This window comes from Struthio camelus, chromosome Z, assembly GCF_040807025.1.
Source record: "Struthio camelus isolate bStrCam1 chromosome Z, bStrCam1.hap1, whole genome shotgun sequence".
NCBI lineage: Eukaryota > Metazoa > Chordata > Aves > Struthioniformes > Struthionidae > Struthio > Struthio camelus.
In genome coordinates, this window is record NC_090982.1 from 11530544 (window position 1) to 11548818 (window position 18275).

The following is an 18275-nucleotide window of genomic DNA, read 5'->3' on the forward strand; positions in this document are numbered from 1 at the left end:
AATTTAGCGACAGGTTTCTGCTTCCCAGGTCTCTACACCACAACAAACTGCACTGAAATCACACAGACCGACAAAAGCGTTGAGGTTGGAAGGCACCTCTGGAGATTATGTAGTCCAAGCCTCGTACTCAAGCAGGGTCACCTACAGCAGGTTGCCCAGGACCCTGTCCAGATGGTTTTTGAATACCTCCAAAGGAGGAGACTTCGCAGCCTCTCTGGGCAACTCGTTCCAGGGCTCTGTCACCTTCACAGTAAAAAAGTTTCTTCTTAGACTCAGATGGACCTTCCTGTGTTTCATTTTGTGCCCATTGCCTCTTGCCCTGTCACTGAGCACCACTGAAAAAGACTCTGGCCCCATCTTATTTACAACCAAAAAAAGCCTGGCTCCATCTTCTTTTTCTTCCTCCCTTCAGATACTTACACAGATTGATAAGAACCCCCTGAGTGTTCTTTCCTCCAGGCAAAGTAGTTCCAGCTGTCTCATCCTCTGTCTCAAATGCTCCAGTCCCTTCATTATCTTTGTGGCCCCTCACTGAACTTGCCCCAGTATGTCCATGTCTCTCTTGTCCTGGGGAGCCCAGATCTGGATCCAGCAGTGCAGATGTGCCTCACCAGTGGTGAGCAGAGGTGAAGGATCACCTCCCTCCCACCTCCTGGCAACCCTCTGCCTAAGGCAGCCCAGGTTACCACTGGGCTGACCTTCTCTGCTGCTGGGCTCATTGCTGGCTCGTAAGTACCTAAGTAACGATTCGTCAGGGACAGCAAAAACTGCTCGTGAAGCAACTCTAAAACTGCACAAAAAAAATCTGGTTCATGTTGATAGAATCACTTAGACCTCACTATCACTAGTCACAGAACCCATGAATCCTAGTATGCAAGATACTGCCAGAATGTAATGTGAGCCTGTAACTGTAAGAGGGCAGTAGGGGATGCATTTTACCAATACATCACACAGCAGAAAGCTTTTGAGTTGCTACTGTCGCAGTTGTCCTTATTTTGGCCTTTACCATACACCACTGCAGTAATTCACTGTTACACATTTAGCGTAACACTTGGTGACGACAGGCGCAAAGAAGAACTAAAGAAAAGCAGGTAAACAAAAAGCACATCTGTGTCCTGAAATCTAGGATGAGAGCAGAAAAGAAAGCTGCAAGGTAAGGCTCTTCAGCAGGTCTAAGCGGAAGAGACTCAGAACATGACAGGAGCGGAAAGGTCAGGTGCAGCACTTTGAGAGCAGGGTAGGGTGTTGCTCCTCAATAAATGAAAGCATGATAAGTTGAGAGGAAAGCTACTTTCTTTTCCTCCCATTCCTGTACACAGCAGCAAATGTATGTCCTACCACTCCTACTCATTTACTCTCCCCTCCTTCTCCCTTATATGGCATGCGCAGAGCTGGCAGGATTCCCTGGCGTCTTGCCTTTCCCATCTCATGCACAGTTGAAAGGAGTACCCTGACTCTCTTCACACTATTTTGTTCACATGTATGCGTACATGGTTACTCCCCAGTGCCGCAGGGTACCTCTTCATCCCAGTCAATTTGAGAGGGAGTAAGAGTCCCTGTCACTGGTCCTATTGCACAACAGGACACAAGGGGTACTCTCCCCATGAAGGTAGTGAGTGCAGAGCAAGGAACCAGAAGGAAGAAACAGTGCTTTCAATCTCCATCTCCGCACTCCTTGTGTTTTTTTTTTTTCATGCAGGACTCACTCCAGCTATCTTTAATTTTAAACGAATACTGTAAGAAAAGGAGGGCAATGCAGGAAACAGGGCCAGAAAACACACTGGGTGTCAAGTGTCCAGCCACCCTACTCTCTCCAGGAATCTACCAAGCCACACAGATGGCTCCTCAGCGACTATCTGAAGAGCTTGCTGTAGTGGTAACACAAAGTTTTTTCTTCATGTTAGATAACTTTCTCCAAGACTAATTTGAGCTGGATTTTCATAGCTTACAACTTCTAGTCCTCCACGCAATACATACATAATTTTGACAATTCAGAGCATCTGCTTTTATTTTAAAGTATCACTCAAATACTTCAAATAGTGTAATAGCTTATTCTGGTAATGGCAGAAAGTGACAGGAGACAATTCAACATCACATAAAGCATTCAATGGTAATCCATCATGATCTAGACCAAGGAAGCACAAACCCAAAAACACTGGCTAGCAAAACAACCAAGCATGTTTGCTACAATAACAAAGAACAATAACAAAGATCAATTGTCCATAGACAATAAGGAAAACAACCCCAAACCTCCCTGATTTCCTTCAGATCACATCCCTCACTATATATGAGATGTTAACTGCAGTATCTTGATTACATTTAAGGATTTGGGAAGTACAGAGATGCAACACAAGACTGACAGGCTTTTGGTTTGTTTAAATACTGCTAACAAAGTAAACTGTTCCTGCTCTTCCATAAGCTTATGCCTTTCTAATACCTGAAATTCTATTAAAAATATAGAATGGGGAATTAATTTTAGCTACTTGAACCAAATAATTCAAGGTGAAAAAACAAGGCGAGACCTGGTATGACCTCATAGCGGGCTCTGCTCTGAGCGGTCTCCTCACACCTAAATTATTCTATGTTCCTTTAAAATCATAGCAAAACAGTGCTATAAACCAATTTAAAATGTTATGCAGCCCATCTCTCTGCCTAAGGGCAGAGAATTATTTATATCAACCAGATAGAAATTATTCTAAAAATATACAAGTCTATGTTGTTCTCCTCCAGTGATAAAAAATATCAAAAAGTATAAGCAACTCTTAAAGATCTTAAGACTATATTTTCTTTCTCCTTTACTGCAGATATACCGCTCTAAGGATGCAAAAACAAAGACTAGTGAAGAAATATATGGGATTTTTGCTCATTTATGAGCTTTCATGAAACCAAGGCAATTAAAATATCCTAATACTTACCAACAACCTAAGTTTTCAGGAGCTGGTATAGTTAAGGGAAGCAATCAAGACATTTAGCTCTATTGTCACTGCATATTCAAGAGTAAGCAACAACGATAACAATATAGAACATTTCCAGGGAATGACTGACAAGCTATGAGATATGGGCAGCTCAGGGCTTAGGAGAAAACAATCGATCATTCGAGGTTTATGAAAAATTCATCAAGAAGTTCTTGAACTAGCAATAATATCCTGACAAATAAATAAGGCTATGATTAAAAGTATTGATTTCATACCTGTTTGTCAATGCTGGAGTATCTTTAACTTTACTTCTCTTCATCTCTTTACACAAGCAGTAAATAAAGCAAAGATCCTAGCAAACTAGCAAAATAAGACTAAAAAAACCAAGCTGGTTTTCCTGAACTTCACATGAAAACAGGATCATGGCATCACAGGATAATCCAAGTTGGAAGGGACCTCAGAAGGCCTCTAGTCCAACCTCCTGCTCAAAGCCAGGTCAGCTATAAGAGGTGAGACCAGGTTGCTCAGGACTTGTATCCAGTCATGTTTTGAAAGTCTCCAAGGATGGAGACTGTACATCGTCTCTGGGCAGTCTGTTCCATTGCCTTTCTGGCCATAAATATCTTGGTAACCATAACAATTCTCCAAGTTTACAATAGGCTTGCTAGGGAACAAGGCAGTCCTCTTTGACAGTTTCTCTAAAGCAGAACTAGGAGACCTCACTTTGGTTTGTCCCCACTGTATAACAGGCACATCTGCCTTGCAGCTTGGCTCTCTTGAACTTGTACTGCCAAATTACCTTGCTGACTACTATAAACGTCTCAAACTATACAAGCGCATGCACAGCTGAGGACAGATGCCCACAACCACCCCGCCAGCATGGAGATTTCTCCTTTAGCCTCTTACTATTCAAGCAGCATATCCCTATGTCTGGGCCTTGTTTTGCCAATTTACAGCAAAACAGCTGCACAGCTCTACAGCTTTAGCTTCTTCCATTCCCTGTTCCTTTCATGTCCTAAGTAGTCACTTCTGCATACAGCGAATATGCTCTATGCGTTTCCTGTGCATGAAATGTTACAGTGACAAGAGGACTCCACTTCCCGTCTTCCCACTGTGCAGAAGGGCAAGAGGCAAATAAAATGCAAGACAGGTAAGCATTTAGTAACATCAGATAAATAGCACTGTTGAAGAACACCCGCCCACTTTACTTTAACATAAAAGTGCATGAATAGACCAAGTTGGAAGTAGTCATCACTGAAAAACAAAGGCTCTAAAGACCAAAATGCATGACAAGTAAAGTTCCCCATCCAAAACTTCATTCTGTCCCTTCATGAGTAAGGACTCCAAGCAAGAAAAGGACTTCAGAGATAGCTGGCATCTTATCAGTACAATCAGGAAACCAGAATGAGGGTCAAGCACAAACACCCTTCCAAACACAAGGTAAGAAAAAGTGCTGCGAGTAAACAGATTACATTAATCGGTTAGCAAGTCTGAGAAAACAACTGGTAGCTAAGCAGCAGAGGCAAACTAGAGAAGGCAGGGGCAGCCTCTCTGGAAAAAAAAAATATAATTATATTGGCTGTGGAACACTTTGAGCTTAGGTGGAGGTGAGCTAGAGAAAACTGTACTCTGCTATAAAGCAGGTACTTCACTTATTAGCCTAGAGTAGAAGCATGATATACTAGTTATAGCTGGTAGGTGATTGTTCATAGAAAACATTCCTTCTGACGAGTTTAATGATGCTGGGCTGCCTGAATTTAAAACAAAGGGCTGGAAAAATGAGTTAAGGTGTAGTCCTCCTGCGTAAGTTGCAATTGTTTCAATAAATTTGTTTTTCAGGTTCAAATTATCACGGCGCAGTGAGGGCTGGCTGCTCTATGAGGACAGCGAGCCAGGAGCAGAGCGTGGTAGCAAGGCTGGCGTGGGCAGCGGCTGCCCCAGCAAGGAGCTGGGTGAGAAGCGGTGCGGTGCGGCTGGGCCAGGCCCAGGGTGGGAGACGGTGGTTGGGTCAGATGCAGCCTGTGAGCACCCAGCCGGCTACGGCTACGAGGCAGCTCTGAGCTCCAGCCAGGCAGCCCAGGGTCAGGATTGCAGGGATCTGGAACCAGGGGCAGAGGCAGCTGCCACAGGGCAGCGACGTCTCATCCGCGGGGCCAGCGGTGCAGCTGCAGCCTGACAGCAGCTCCCGAGGGCACGGAGGGGTAGCCCTCGTCTCCAGCCCGCTTCATGGCAGCTCTTACCAGCCCAGGAGCTGGCCTTGCGCTCAGCCAGCTAAATGCCTTCACTCGGCCAGCTCTGCTCCTAGAAGGGGGATGCACACCAGGCCCTGACACAGGTAAAAATGCAGAATGCAAGAACAAACGTAAACACCATGCATTTGTTTTCAACCTTCACTTCACTTGATTTTTACCACTTTTACTCAAGATGAAAATATTAGCTTCCACACTCAGAAACTATGCATTTTCCCCGAATTTCTTCAATTATCAATCTGTACCAATCCATTATTTTTCTGTAACAGTCGACCTAATGAAAGATAATAACTGTTCCTATGAACCATGTTTACTCCATATATTTAGGATTATCGCAACCATAACTACATGAAGTCTTTAAGGACTTTACAAAATTTTTCAGAAGAGCTCTGCCTCATTCGTTAAATATGCTATCCTGAATAAAGCTATTTTTACTCACTATCAAATTTAAAAGGCCATCACTTACATTCCACGCTCAGTGAGACAGAGTTCCCTGCTTTTGTCATTAAGCATTGTCTTTCCGACCAAGATTTAATAAAGATCCAGCAACACAGTCAAGAACTCTCATTTACTTCATAATCACAGCAGGACATGAGCAAAAATAGTTCTCCAAATCTATGCTCTATTTTCAGATGGAGGGCTTTAAATTTAGTTTATATTTTATTTCTTCTGCCTCATTTAGCTAGCACAGTGTAAATTTAGTATCCAATTTGACAGTCCAAACTGACAGCAAATTTTAGTTTCCTTATTTCAGCCACAAACTTACTAATATTTTTGTATGCCAGGTTAGACCTTTTATGCCTGTCTGGAAATTAAAAACCTGGCACCACTCCGAATCCAGACAGTCCAATAGCACTAGTTCTCATAACCAAAAAACTTGAGGAAAAAAATGTCACAGAAGACATTTAAACACATGCCAGCAGTGCACTCAAGCATCCAAGAGTGGAATATGGACATTTAGGAATAGCACTCACTTCAGAGGAGGTAAACCAATGACTAGCTGGTACCAAGGCAGGCTGATCAGAGGTTGCTGCTGAAGTTGAGAACTTGATGGCCTTCTCCAACAGAAAGAACCCAGCTGTGCTTCCTTAATGTTTATTTAGTTTTCAAGAATAAATGACACATTATTTTTCATCTCAAATACAATCCTTTTCTAGGTCAGTCAAAATCTGAGAGCTCACTGTTGATGGTCATGGCCAAAATTGGTAGTTGCTAAATCTGGGACACCGGCAATTCAGTCAACAAGATCAGCATATCTTCGTTGGAAGGTGTAGGAGGAAGGAGGGGATCTGCAAGCTGAACCACCAAGCACAGCCTTTCCTTTTCCCCAAAGAGCAAAGGAGGAAGATTACGTGTTTTTTTCAAAAAATTAAAATCTGCTATTAAACAGTAAACCACGTCATGAGAAGGATGGGCACTTCTGGAGTCTCAGCCACATCATTCAGGTAAGAAAGAGCCCGGAAGTGTATGTAACCACTCAAAATCATCTGTCTTCTCTCAAGGTCTCTCTTCTATGGTACTCTTGAGATGCATCTAAAAACCTAAAGCTCAAGCACCCACACTTCTGACAGGTGGGATGAGTATACAGGGACATGCCATGTGCTTATAACACACATGGGAGGTGGAGAAGTGCATACAGCTTTATGTATTAGCGGAGGTGAGGGAAGCGGTTAGACCTTTTGGGGATTAGGCATAGGAGTGCACATAGAAACTGGTGAGTGTTTGTTTTATTGCTGGAATGCACGCTGAAAGGGATAGTTCAGGGATCGCCAATTAAGTGCCATTAATAAATGATTGTCAGTTAACTACATGTGATTAGTAAATCAATAAAACACTTCAATCCTGATTTTAAACTACACAGACTGAACAGTTTTCCTTGTGATTAGTTTGCCCTCCGAACTCTGACTTCAAGGGAAGGGGAAGAATAAGTTTAAATACACCTAAGAAAAAAATGAATGAAAAAAGGGCTTTGCAGGTAGTCAGGTCTTTAATTTTGCAAACACTGAGCAAATCTACACATAAACAGCATGAAATAAAACATAACTGTGGAAAAAAGTACCTCCATCCCTGGATCTACAGTCCCAGAAGGAAAACCTATCTTCAGAATAAACTGGGATGCATTTACTAATTAGAGAGAGACTTATAATTAGGTTTTCGGGGACATCTGTAGACTCTGAATTTTATAACTTATCAGCATGCCCGTTCTATTCATCTCAAGTCATATTTTCCACATCAGATAATTGCTTTCATTTGTGAAGGTGCAAAAACCAAAACCAAAAACAACAACAAAACCCACACTCTCTCAGCCTTTTATGGTTCAAGCTATTCCTTTCCACACCTCCAGAAGAGCTTCTTCATCACAGAATAAATGAATGAAGCTAGCACCTCAGCAGTGGTATTTTGGTCAAACTTTTCATCTCCATCCTAGAAACGGGATCTAATATAAATGTAATACAGCATTTTAAAAAGGCTGAAAATTTGTCCTCTAAGGAGTGAGAGGTGGAAGAGAAATACATGCATCTTGACTTTTAAAGGTCTTTATTCCCTTAACAGGTTTGCTTTCTCTATTTCTGAAGCATTTCTAGTATTAAAAAGGCCATAATCAAAGCTGTTCCTTCCTACTCTATTGCAATTTATTTATCATCTCTTTCTCTCTTGGCCATGCTTAATAGGTAGTTTTACACCTCGGTTTTATGAGCAGACAGCCAAAAAAAAACCTGCAAGAGGCTGTTTGCAAGATCTTCTGAAATACATACATTGTAAAAGGCCCTGTGTTAAAGAGAATAAAATTCTGACAAACTAAGCAACTGCTTAATTCAGAAGAATCTCTTCAGAGCTGGATTTTGCAGACCTCCGATGTGACACAAAAAGGTGGCTCCTTACTCAGTTCTGTTCTGTTTCACATCTCAGACTTAATCAAAAAACAGTGTAGGAAAAGAAGGGGGGGCAGCGGAGGCTTTGGTCTGCTTCTCCAAGAATCATTGATAAGCAACTACCATCCTTCATAACTCAAATGTTACAGGAAGAGGGGAAGCACAAAGAACAGTCAAGCAATCTGGCTCTCAACCAAGCAATGGAGAATTTCTCCTTTCTAAACTCTGATGCTATGATTCAGCAGCACATCTATGTACACACAGGCTCCCTTGTCATAGCTAATTTTTAAAATACCCTCAAGTTTGCTGAAATCTGTATCATTCTCAAAGGTACTACTCCCAGAGGAAATGAGTAGAAAAAATGCCAAAACTGACAGCCGGGGTGGAGGGAATAAAACTCTGCAAACGCACAATATCCAACAGTATCATGTGCACCTACACAAAAAGGGAAATCACTTCTTCAACTCTCCTAAAAAAACCAGAAGCTGCTCAACTGAAAGGTGGTTTAAAGTGCAAAGAATTAGCTATTAAAGATAAGTACAAACATTTAAATATATTTCCATCTATTGCAATAACATTGGTATAAAAACACTAAAATAAAAACAATATGCTATTGGATTTAATTGATAGGACTTGTTGGTATAGAATAAATACTTTGGCCCAGCATAGCCAAATGGAAAGATAAACCATGCTCTTAACAGCCTTTAGCAGTCTATCTCTGAAGTGGCTGAATGTTTTCCCCAAGTTCTGGGAACTTACTCCCCCAAGATTTTCCCTTATCTTTTATAGCACTCAGATTGAAGAAGATACAAAATTCAACCAGTTCCAACTACATTCCCACAACAAATGTATTAGCTTCTAAACATCCTCACTTTCTGTTTCATTATACCAGATTGCCCTGAAGATACAGGGACTATATACATAACGCGCAAAGCACAGTGCTCCTTCACAAGGAAACTTTCTGCCATAACATCCTCATAGGCAAACGGATGGGGTACTGACTAGCTAAGCGGACACTGAGGTAGACTGAAATTTGACTCAGCTGCCAGGTTCAAAGGCTTGTGATCAGCAGCAGCAAGTCCAGCTGGAGGCCTGGCACTAGTGGGGCACCCCAAGGGCCACACCGGGGCCACAGCTGCACCATGGCGCAGAGCACGCCCTCAGCAAGTCTGCACACAACGCAAAACTGGGAGGAGTGGCTGCTGGGCACACCAGAGGGCTGTGCTGCCATTCAGAGAGGGACCTCGACAGGCTGGGGAGATGGACAGAGAGCAACCTCATGAAGCTCAACCAAGGCGGCAAGTGCAGGGTCCTGCACCTGCCGAGGAAGAACCCCATGCAGCAGTACAGGCTGGCGGCTGACCTGCTGGGAAGCAGCTCTGCAGAGAAGGACCCGGGGGTCCTGGTGGACAACAAGTTAAGCGTGAGCCAGCAACGTGCCCTTGTGGCCAAGAAGGCCTTAGGGCATCCCGGGCTGCATTAGGAAAGCACTGCCAGCAGGTGGAGGGAAGTGATGTAATGTGCTCCAGGTGACCCTGCTTGAGCAGGGCGGTTGGGCTAGATGATCTTCAGAGGTCCCTTCCAACCTCAACCATTCTGTGACTCTGTGATTCTGTGAAGTCATCCTTCTCCTCTACTCAGCACAAGTGAGACAACACCTGGGGTGCTGTGTCCAGTGCCGGGCTCCCCAGTACAACAGAGATATGGACATATCGGAGCAAGTCCAGCCAGGAGCCACAAGGATGATTTAGAGGTTGGAGCATCTGTCATAGGAACATCTATTTCAGAGAGCTGAGACTATTTGGCCTCAAAAAGAGAAGGCTCTGGTTTGATCTTACCGATGAGTAAAAATATTTGACTTGGGGGAGAAGTAAAGAAGATGGGGCCAAGTTCTTCTCAATGGTGTCGTGAAAGGAGAAGAGGCAGCTGGCACAAAATGAAATACAAGAAATTCTGGCTGAACATAAGCAAAAAAATATTTCTTTTACTGTGATGGTCACTGAACGTTGGAACAGGTTGCCCAGAGAGGCTGTGGACTCTCCATCCCCGGAGATACTCAAAACCCAACTGGACACAGCCCTGAGCAGCCTGCTCTGCCTGACCCTTCTTTGGGCAGGGGCATTGGACTAGATGATCTCCAGAGGTGCCTGCCAGACTCAATTAGTCTGTTATTCAGTGGTTCTAAGAAATTTTTAGCCAAAGGCACCAAAAAATCATCCACTGAAAAGTGATGCTTTATGAAAACATTTAAACCATGCTTTATTAGCCTCTTTTCCATAATAAGGATTTTCTTTTGTCAGCCTAGCCACATCTACACTTCTCCTTTATCTCAGTACTTCAGTACTGAGAAGCCCCTTCCTCCACATCCCAGCCTCCAACTCAACCCCATTAAAGGCTACTCACAGGAGGCCACAATGAGAATTGACTGCCTGAATAGTAATAGTCAAGACAGATGAAAAAGCTACTTATCCAAAACATACCATGGACACTTACCATGGAGTACATTTCTTTCAAACATTTGAAAAGTTATCTTCCTACTCCACGTCTGAGCCTTGCAATTGCCCACTGACACAAACACCACCAGAAACTAGTTTTCTTTATTGTTTGATGCATATTAATTTTCATGTTCCTGTCTGAAACACTGAATACACATATTACCACCATTCCTCATTTTCTGTGTGTTTCAACTTACTAGAAGTCAAAAATTAGGTGCAATAGTGTATGAGTATTTCCAACAACTTTTATTCTTTTTACACCACAGCCAATTGCCTCATCAATCACAACAAAATAAGTCACGTAGATATTCCTCCTCCCTCCCCCCAGGCAAGGAGAGCATTCAGCTTACCTGAAAATAGAAGAAAGCTTGGCCAAACCAATAGTGCATGATAGTAATCTGGGCTGCATCAAACTTCAGCGGTCTCCAGATATATTTTGTCATCATTGTTTGAATCAGCAAACAAAATACCAAGACTGGCAAATTGTGAGGTCTAAACAGAAGGGCTGCTAGCAGAACCAATCCGCTATACACTTCCCATAATCCTATACTCTTCACACAGGAGTCTGTAGAAATAACCTGTGACTTCAGTAAATCTTTAGTGCCAGTGAAGACTATGCCAAGAACAAAGACATAAACAAAACGAGCTTCAGTAATCCCCCTAAAAAGGAAATTAAAAAAGAAAGAAAGAAAGAAAGAAAGAAAGAAAGGAAAGAAAGAAAGAAAGAAAGAAAGAAAGAAAGAAAGAAAGAAAGAAAGAAAGAAAGAAAGAGAGAAAGAAAAAACAGGAAGATGAATTATCTATTAGGATCTATTTCACAGGTCAAAAAAAGTATTTTTCAGGGGAGATGCAATATGAGGACAACTCTGCCAAACAGGCCAAATTCTAAGGCTAGTACGGGACAATTTTATCAGAGAGCTTTCTCAGATACAGAAACTTCAAAAATGGTTCACATCTAAATTACAACATCCCAAAATCAACTTTAGCAAAGAAAACAGTGCTAAAAAGTATTAAATTTCAACATCATTAAATATCAATTAATGTGAGCAAAAAAAACCCTTGTTATTACTATTTGTGGTCTAGTTCCATAAATATATTCATACGTATATGACATTTATATAGCGTCATGGATTGCCCCCAAAATAGTCTCTAAAGTGATATGGAAAGTTTGTTTCAGAAAATAAATTGATGTAAAAAATCACTATTCCTTTGAGCTGTTCAGTGATTTTTTAGAACTCATTCAGACAAACATATCTTTCTTTTTAGCCGAACAAAAAGAAGGTGGTGTTTGAAGATCTTTATTTCAGTCTGAAAATCCTACATACCACAGACATTTTCTCACCCTGTACAGCTGCAAAGGTCATACCTATGCAACCAGCATTCTGTCACTTTTATCCTCTGTAATTTTAACCCTATATATTTTTTGAATCCCTAAGCAAAATGAGTATTTTAAGTAATAACTGTATTCAGCACCTACTGCCATGTTAATTATACCTACAGATGGATAAGCCTCTCCATTTCCAATGAAAGTTAGCTTCTTGAGAAGCCACAGTATTTCATTTGAAGAACTGACAAACACAAGTACCAGGAATCTCAAGAACAGAGACCTGCCCTTCTAGAAGAGCAAGTGCCAAGACAAACATTGAAAGTGGATATTCATTAGAGTTCCTTGATATTCTTGTATTTACTGGGCAAAAAAAGTCACAAATCACTTCAGTGTGAGCTAAGTTACAATAATCCAATGAACTCAACAAATGAGCATATTAAAAAAAAAAAAATCAATTGTTATAGATGTATTTTTACCTTGGAAAAGAGAGTTTCCCACACACATTATCCACAGTTTAAAAAACATTTTAAAATCCTCAGTGATTATTAGCCACCTTGTACATGAGCGGTGAATGAACACGCTCCCCTAGAAAGATACCACAATTCAGTCAGAAGTAAAAATTCTTGAGTCATTTGCACTTAATATATGGAGGATTAGACCCCAAGACTGAAAATAGTATAGGTGTGGTTATTCCTGAGAAAGCTGTCCACACACAACATCACTATCCGAGATTTCTCAGAATATTTTTTTCTTTATAAATTTATATAATTTTTCAGTCTCTGGAAGGTCACATTGCTTCTTAAGCAATTGCTTACAAATGACCTCGAATTCAGTCTTCCTTTTTCATACCCCAGAGAGCAAACAGCAAAGCAAAACGGAATATAGTGAGTAATGGTATTTACAGGTTCAGTTTCCTATCTTGTCCCTACAGAATCAAGAAAAAAGTCAAAAACACCACATGATAATGATATGGCTTTCTTAAATATGAGTACAGTGCTCTGTTCTGTGGTTTAGTTTTCAAAGCAAGCTGTGGGTGTAGTTGTTTAGATAAGCCAGTGTGGAAATAAAGTCAGTACAACCATTACTCATATGCTGGCATACTTAATTTCAAAAGCGTATTTTCTACTTTATGTCCATGTCATGTAAGAGATAGAACACATCCTACCATTGATTTCCTCTTGTCTACAAAGCAGTTACATAGTTCCCATTAAACAATATTTCATGCTCATATGACAGTGTGATTTTCTGGTCAAAAGCTACTCAACTGGCAGTTTTTTCACCTTTTCAAAAGCATTTTTTCAGTGGGTTCTTTGGAAAAGGACTTAAAAAGTAAATTTCACCCTTTGCAGTGATCTTCTCTCCCACGTTTAAATAGTAAATGCACTGCCACCCCCAGTAAACCTATTTAACGGTAGCATTATTATTTGTTGAAATGTAGCTTGGGAGAGGAAAGGAAGTTACCAATGGTTTTGCGGAGCACCTGCCATAGCGTAGCTTAACATCTGGCATGATGTGCTGGTGTCACGCCCTGGAAAAATATCTGTGGTAACAATTTGAGACAAATGAACTCAGATTCATTTTTCCTTCACTTTCACAATAATCAGGTTCAAGCTCATACCTACGGAAAAGGGTTTACTGTTTTGTTCCCTGAGGGAACAAGTCTCTGTAAACCCTAAAGGGGGTTTAAAGCATGTGTGTGTTTTCTTGACGACAATAAGTTTTGTCCATGAAAAGACCACTCTTTAGAAGGGAAGAATAAAAAACAGCAAACAGAGAAAAGGAACGTCTTCCATGAAGCCCTTATCTGAGATGCAGAAAACACCATGCAGGATTCTGCTTGCCTCTGCTAGGGCAGGCAACAAGTATTTCTATTTAACTATGCCTTTATTTTATTTTATAATTGCTAAGTAAGCTGGATATGCAACTTTAATGTAACACAACATCCCAGGACTGCCTAGCAGGTAGAACAGTTTCAACAAGAATAATTCTTTTCTATTTATCATACATTCACTGAAAAATAAAAGAAAGCCAATTAGGTCGATTTTTCTCCTGCATGGCTAGAGCAGAAATTAAGTGTCCTATTTCAGTATCTCTGGTAAATTTCCTGCAATTATTAACAAAGTATTCAAATATATTCATAAAACTTACAAGCAAAACTTTCGGAAACCACTTTGGATATCTGTCGCTACTACATGGCTGATACGAAAGCTAAGCTTAGCCGTTTGATGAAAATTCAAACCAGAAGACTAATTTCTTAGAAAAATGTACCACCATTATTTTGTGTTGCTATGGTATATACTCATTTCTTCATTGCAGAAACTATTGTTTTAAACAGGAACTCTGTGTAAAGTGGGAGGCCAAATTACTTCCTTGCAATTTTTAATTTAGAGGTTATCTCAGCACAAGCCATAGAACAGGAAACATACTTTAATAACCTCTTCTCCCTCATCTGCCTCTCACCACCTGTCACATTTGGAGAAAACACTTGTCTTCAGTAAAGGGAAAAGAGAAAGGTAATTTCAGAGCATGGATTCTCCATCTTACATAAGAAAGCAACGTGCATGAAAAACACTGTGGCTATCTACTGCTTTTTCTCATGCAGGAGCTATCTTACACAGGACTACTCCAACCTTGCACCTGGATCTGGCTCCATCCCAGTTATGAATACACTCATTATATTCTCAGTACAGATAGCTCTAGACACGTTTCAAACGCGACCGTGTTTTTGTTCATGGTTGTATTTTAAATATGCTTCTTTTGTTTACCATGTCAGCCATCTAAACAAGATGAGCTAGGATCCCTAAGTTGACAGATTGGGTAACATCTGAAATTAACTAACATATGTCTACTATGTTTACTGACATGCCAACAGGAGGGATAAAACCCTGCTTTTGCCAACCTTGCCCATGTTCACAGAACAGTCTACACAGAGGAACTAAAGGGTATAACTCACTGGTAAGGCATATGGAGAATTAATACAAATCCTCAGGATGGATTTTTTTTCAGTTTGCTTGAAACAGAACAATATACTCCAATTAGGACCTTGCATTCAAATCTGTTAAATAACACTGGTGTTGCACAGTGACTACCACAAAACTTGACCAAAAAACTGGACCAATTTTTCAGCTGAGACTGTGTGACACATTCTCATGGAATATCTGCATGGTACAAAGAATCATGATCATACACTTCTTCCCTCTGATAGCAGTCCTGCTTCATACAGCACAAAAATTGTTTAGTGGATACGTCACAATTGCAAAGAACATTCTGGTTAAACGGGCAACCGCTTCATTGGATGCATAAGTTAAAAGGCAAGGCCAATGAGCCCCAACCCTTAAAAGTTTCTTGCCTAAACAGCTGGAGGGACACCTTTATTGGTCAAAGATACAACTTTGTCACAAAGTTCCTCTGAAAAGCTAAGCCAAAACATAAACAAAGCTTTTCAGAAATGGATACTGTTTCTCTTCTACTGTTAGAAGCACAGAGTTTGGTTTGCTGCAGTGGCAGTTATTAGGATTTACAATAGCAGCACTGTGCTGTCAAAACACAGGCAAGCAGTAGTAGCTACTCTAGTTAAGTGCGTTCACTGATGCTGGTTATTCAACGTGAGTGAAATGCTACCAGCTAAAGCTGTGAACACAATTTTAACAGTTTGAGAAACAGATGCTATGATCATCAAGTCCACATTAAAACCCTGCGAAATTATCTCGTCCTTCAGTATATAGTTTCAGAGCATGCACCAAACACAGCACAGGAAGTATTAGTCAGTGAAGTGAATTACCGAATGTTAAGTTACGTGATTAAAAGCTTATCTCCATAAACATAAAGAGCAGAGGAACGGTGCCAAGCAGAGGAATCCCAGCAACCTAATCAGAGCCATGCTCTGACCTAGCTTCTCCCTGGGCCATCATCGGAGAGCAGTCAGAGCCGTGCTCCAGGTGTGACACCCACAGGATGAGTTACCAGGAGAAGCTCTCCTCAGATCACCTTACAGACTGAGTGAGGGGAGTACTGCCTACAGGGGCGTGTGACTCCTTATGGGATGCCAGCGAAGAGCATGTTGGGATTGTGCAAGACTTACTATGGCAGGTTTAAGAAAAGGACGACAGGCAAGGAAAGGGAAGAAGCAAGATGGTCTGGGGAAGAACAAGTGTGGGAAAACAGAGGGACAGGTGGGTAAAAGGGGCCAACTGCATGTACATAGGTTGCTGGTCAGTACACTTGTGTGGCCATGCTCTGCACCTGATCACTGCAGTCTGCCCCATATTCTTATTAACTCCATTTCTAATTATTTTCCACAGTGAGTGGGCTATCTATTCTGTGCATACATGTGTGAATGGAAGGCTAAGTGCCAGACATCGGACAAGGGGCCCGCAGGTCTGCGGTGCCAGCAGCTGGAGAAACTAGAGTGCATACATATTGCGTGGGTATATACATCAGTGTGTGTAATTCCCAGCAAGTATCAAGCCAGGAAGTGAGATATCAGGGAGACCTAAAGTTTGGGATTGCATGCCCAGGTGCCAGCAACTGGGGATACTGGGGATCCAGGAGCAGCTACTGAACAGATCATCTGAGACCACCTACTAGACAGATTCCTATTGTATATATGCATATATAGGTATACATTTTGCACTAATAGGCTTTCGTCCTCATCAGCCAGCAAGGAGAATAGCATGAGTCTGCTGGTGCAGTCTGTGTGAGTGCCCTGTTCTCCATCTGTGTGAATCTGTTTGGCCAGCCATGTATATACATATTTTATGTGTTGTGTCTGAGTGCTTATGCTCCTGTTCGGATTTACATGCTCAGCCTTGCTACCGGCTGGACCTGAGGACATGGAGTTGCAGCAGCCTCATCTCTACCGGGCTACCAGATTCAGCAACTCCTAATTATTCAACAAGCACTGATCAAGGCAGGGGTCTTAGAGAAAGTTTTACACTATATGTTTTGTTCTACAAAAGTTCATAGCAGCTTAGTATTCAGTCAAAGGAATCAAAGAAAACATGCACTCCAGTACATGTATACCCTATAGTGTATTGGAATCTTGCAGAATACACGCGCCAATTTCCACAAGCACAAAAATATCCCAATTCAAAAAAACAAAACAAAACAAACAGCTGGTTGCTACTAGTTAAACAGCCATTTCATTTCAAGCTGCGACTTAAGTACAAGACTCAACCATCACTGTACTTGGCAATAAAGCTTTGTTTTATGATCTTGAGAATAACTTTTAAATGATTATACAATCAGACATATACAAAGGACTGACATAACAATTTAAGCAAATCACCGTATTCACTTTTTAATTTAAGCTGAAATAATATGAAAATCTTGCATCTTCCTTGTTGTAATAACAATCAACATGCCAGCTATAGTATGAATAGTATGAGTAAGTTCTCAGTGAAGGCTTTGTTCATTCTATAAATTCAAGTATTCCACTTATTTCTTTAATCACATTTCATTTGCAGCTCAGCTGCTGCATTTAACATTCTGTACCACTCAGAAGTGTTTTTCTTCTTATTGCAAGAACAATATTCTTCCCCAAGGATTTTAGTCACACACAAAACAAAACTAGAGGTCACATTCAGAAATCAGACACGATTCCACAAACACTTTCAAACAGTGAGCCAAATCCTCCAGATAAAGTAAAGATCACTGGAGACTTTCACACCTAGCAGACCTAACACACAACGTTAACTTAAAACTAAGTCAAGAACTAGAATTCTCTTCAATATTTGAAGAGATAGAATGTACATAAACATATCTGGATAGACATACACACATACAAAAAAATACCTCATCACCAAATTTGACTTCTATTAGTCCTAAGATCTTCTCCGGCAGAGTTTTTTTCCCTCTCTGCATGTTCTGAGAGTCTCTGGCACCTTCATTAAAGAGCTCCTATAGGAACCATTTTTACCCATATCAAATTCAAAATGAGTGCTGAAAAAAGTTTATTCTATCTAGAAGACAACTGCTTTACAAACTGTCTTCCGTGATCCCTTTCTCCTCATCACTTTTCCTGGAAGCTTTCCACAACTATTTCACACTTAGAAAAAACTGAGGCTGCAAAGCCAGCTACTATCTAATGGTGAAAAGTATCAGAGCCTCTAAGAAAATCAAAGCTACTTAGCTACATTCCAAAAGTAGCCACCAGTAAAATGGCTAATAGTTTTCTTACAGTTACACCGAACAATTTTGTAAGAAATTTATGATCCATATAAAAATCCTTAGTCTGCATTATGCAGCTGAGCCTAGACCTCCAGTAGGATTTTATTACATTTATTTATTACATTTGGAAAAGACATACATTATAGAACAAGAAACTGCAAAAGAAAGACACAGAAAAGTTGCTCCCCACACCAATTACTGCCTAAACATTTTTCAAAACTAGGAAATAGCTAATGGCACGCTCTCTG

The 18275-nt window shown here is 41.0% G+C and overlaps 1 protein-coding gene across 6 annotated transcripts in view; it reads right to left on the reverse strand.

Annotated features, from left to right (window-relative positions):
- Positions 1 to 18275, reverse strand: part of PIGG (phosphatidylinositol glycan anchor biosynthesis class G (EMM blood group)) — a 107352-nt gene that overhangs the window by 36827 nt on the left and 52250 nt on the right. For 5 of the 6 annotated variants that reach the window (XM_068926954.1, XM_068926958.1, XM_068926956.1 and 2 more), the window contains one exon: positions 10883 to 11192. The exons of the other annotated variant lie outside the window; for it this stretch is intronic. In XM_068926954.1, the coding sequence (XP_068783055.1) occupies positions 10883 to 11192 (310 nt within the window). The remainder of the gene's footprint in view (positions 1 to 10882; positions 11193 to 18275) is intronic. 6 annotated transcript variants of the gene reach the window in all.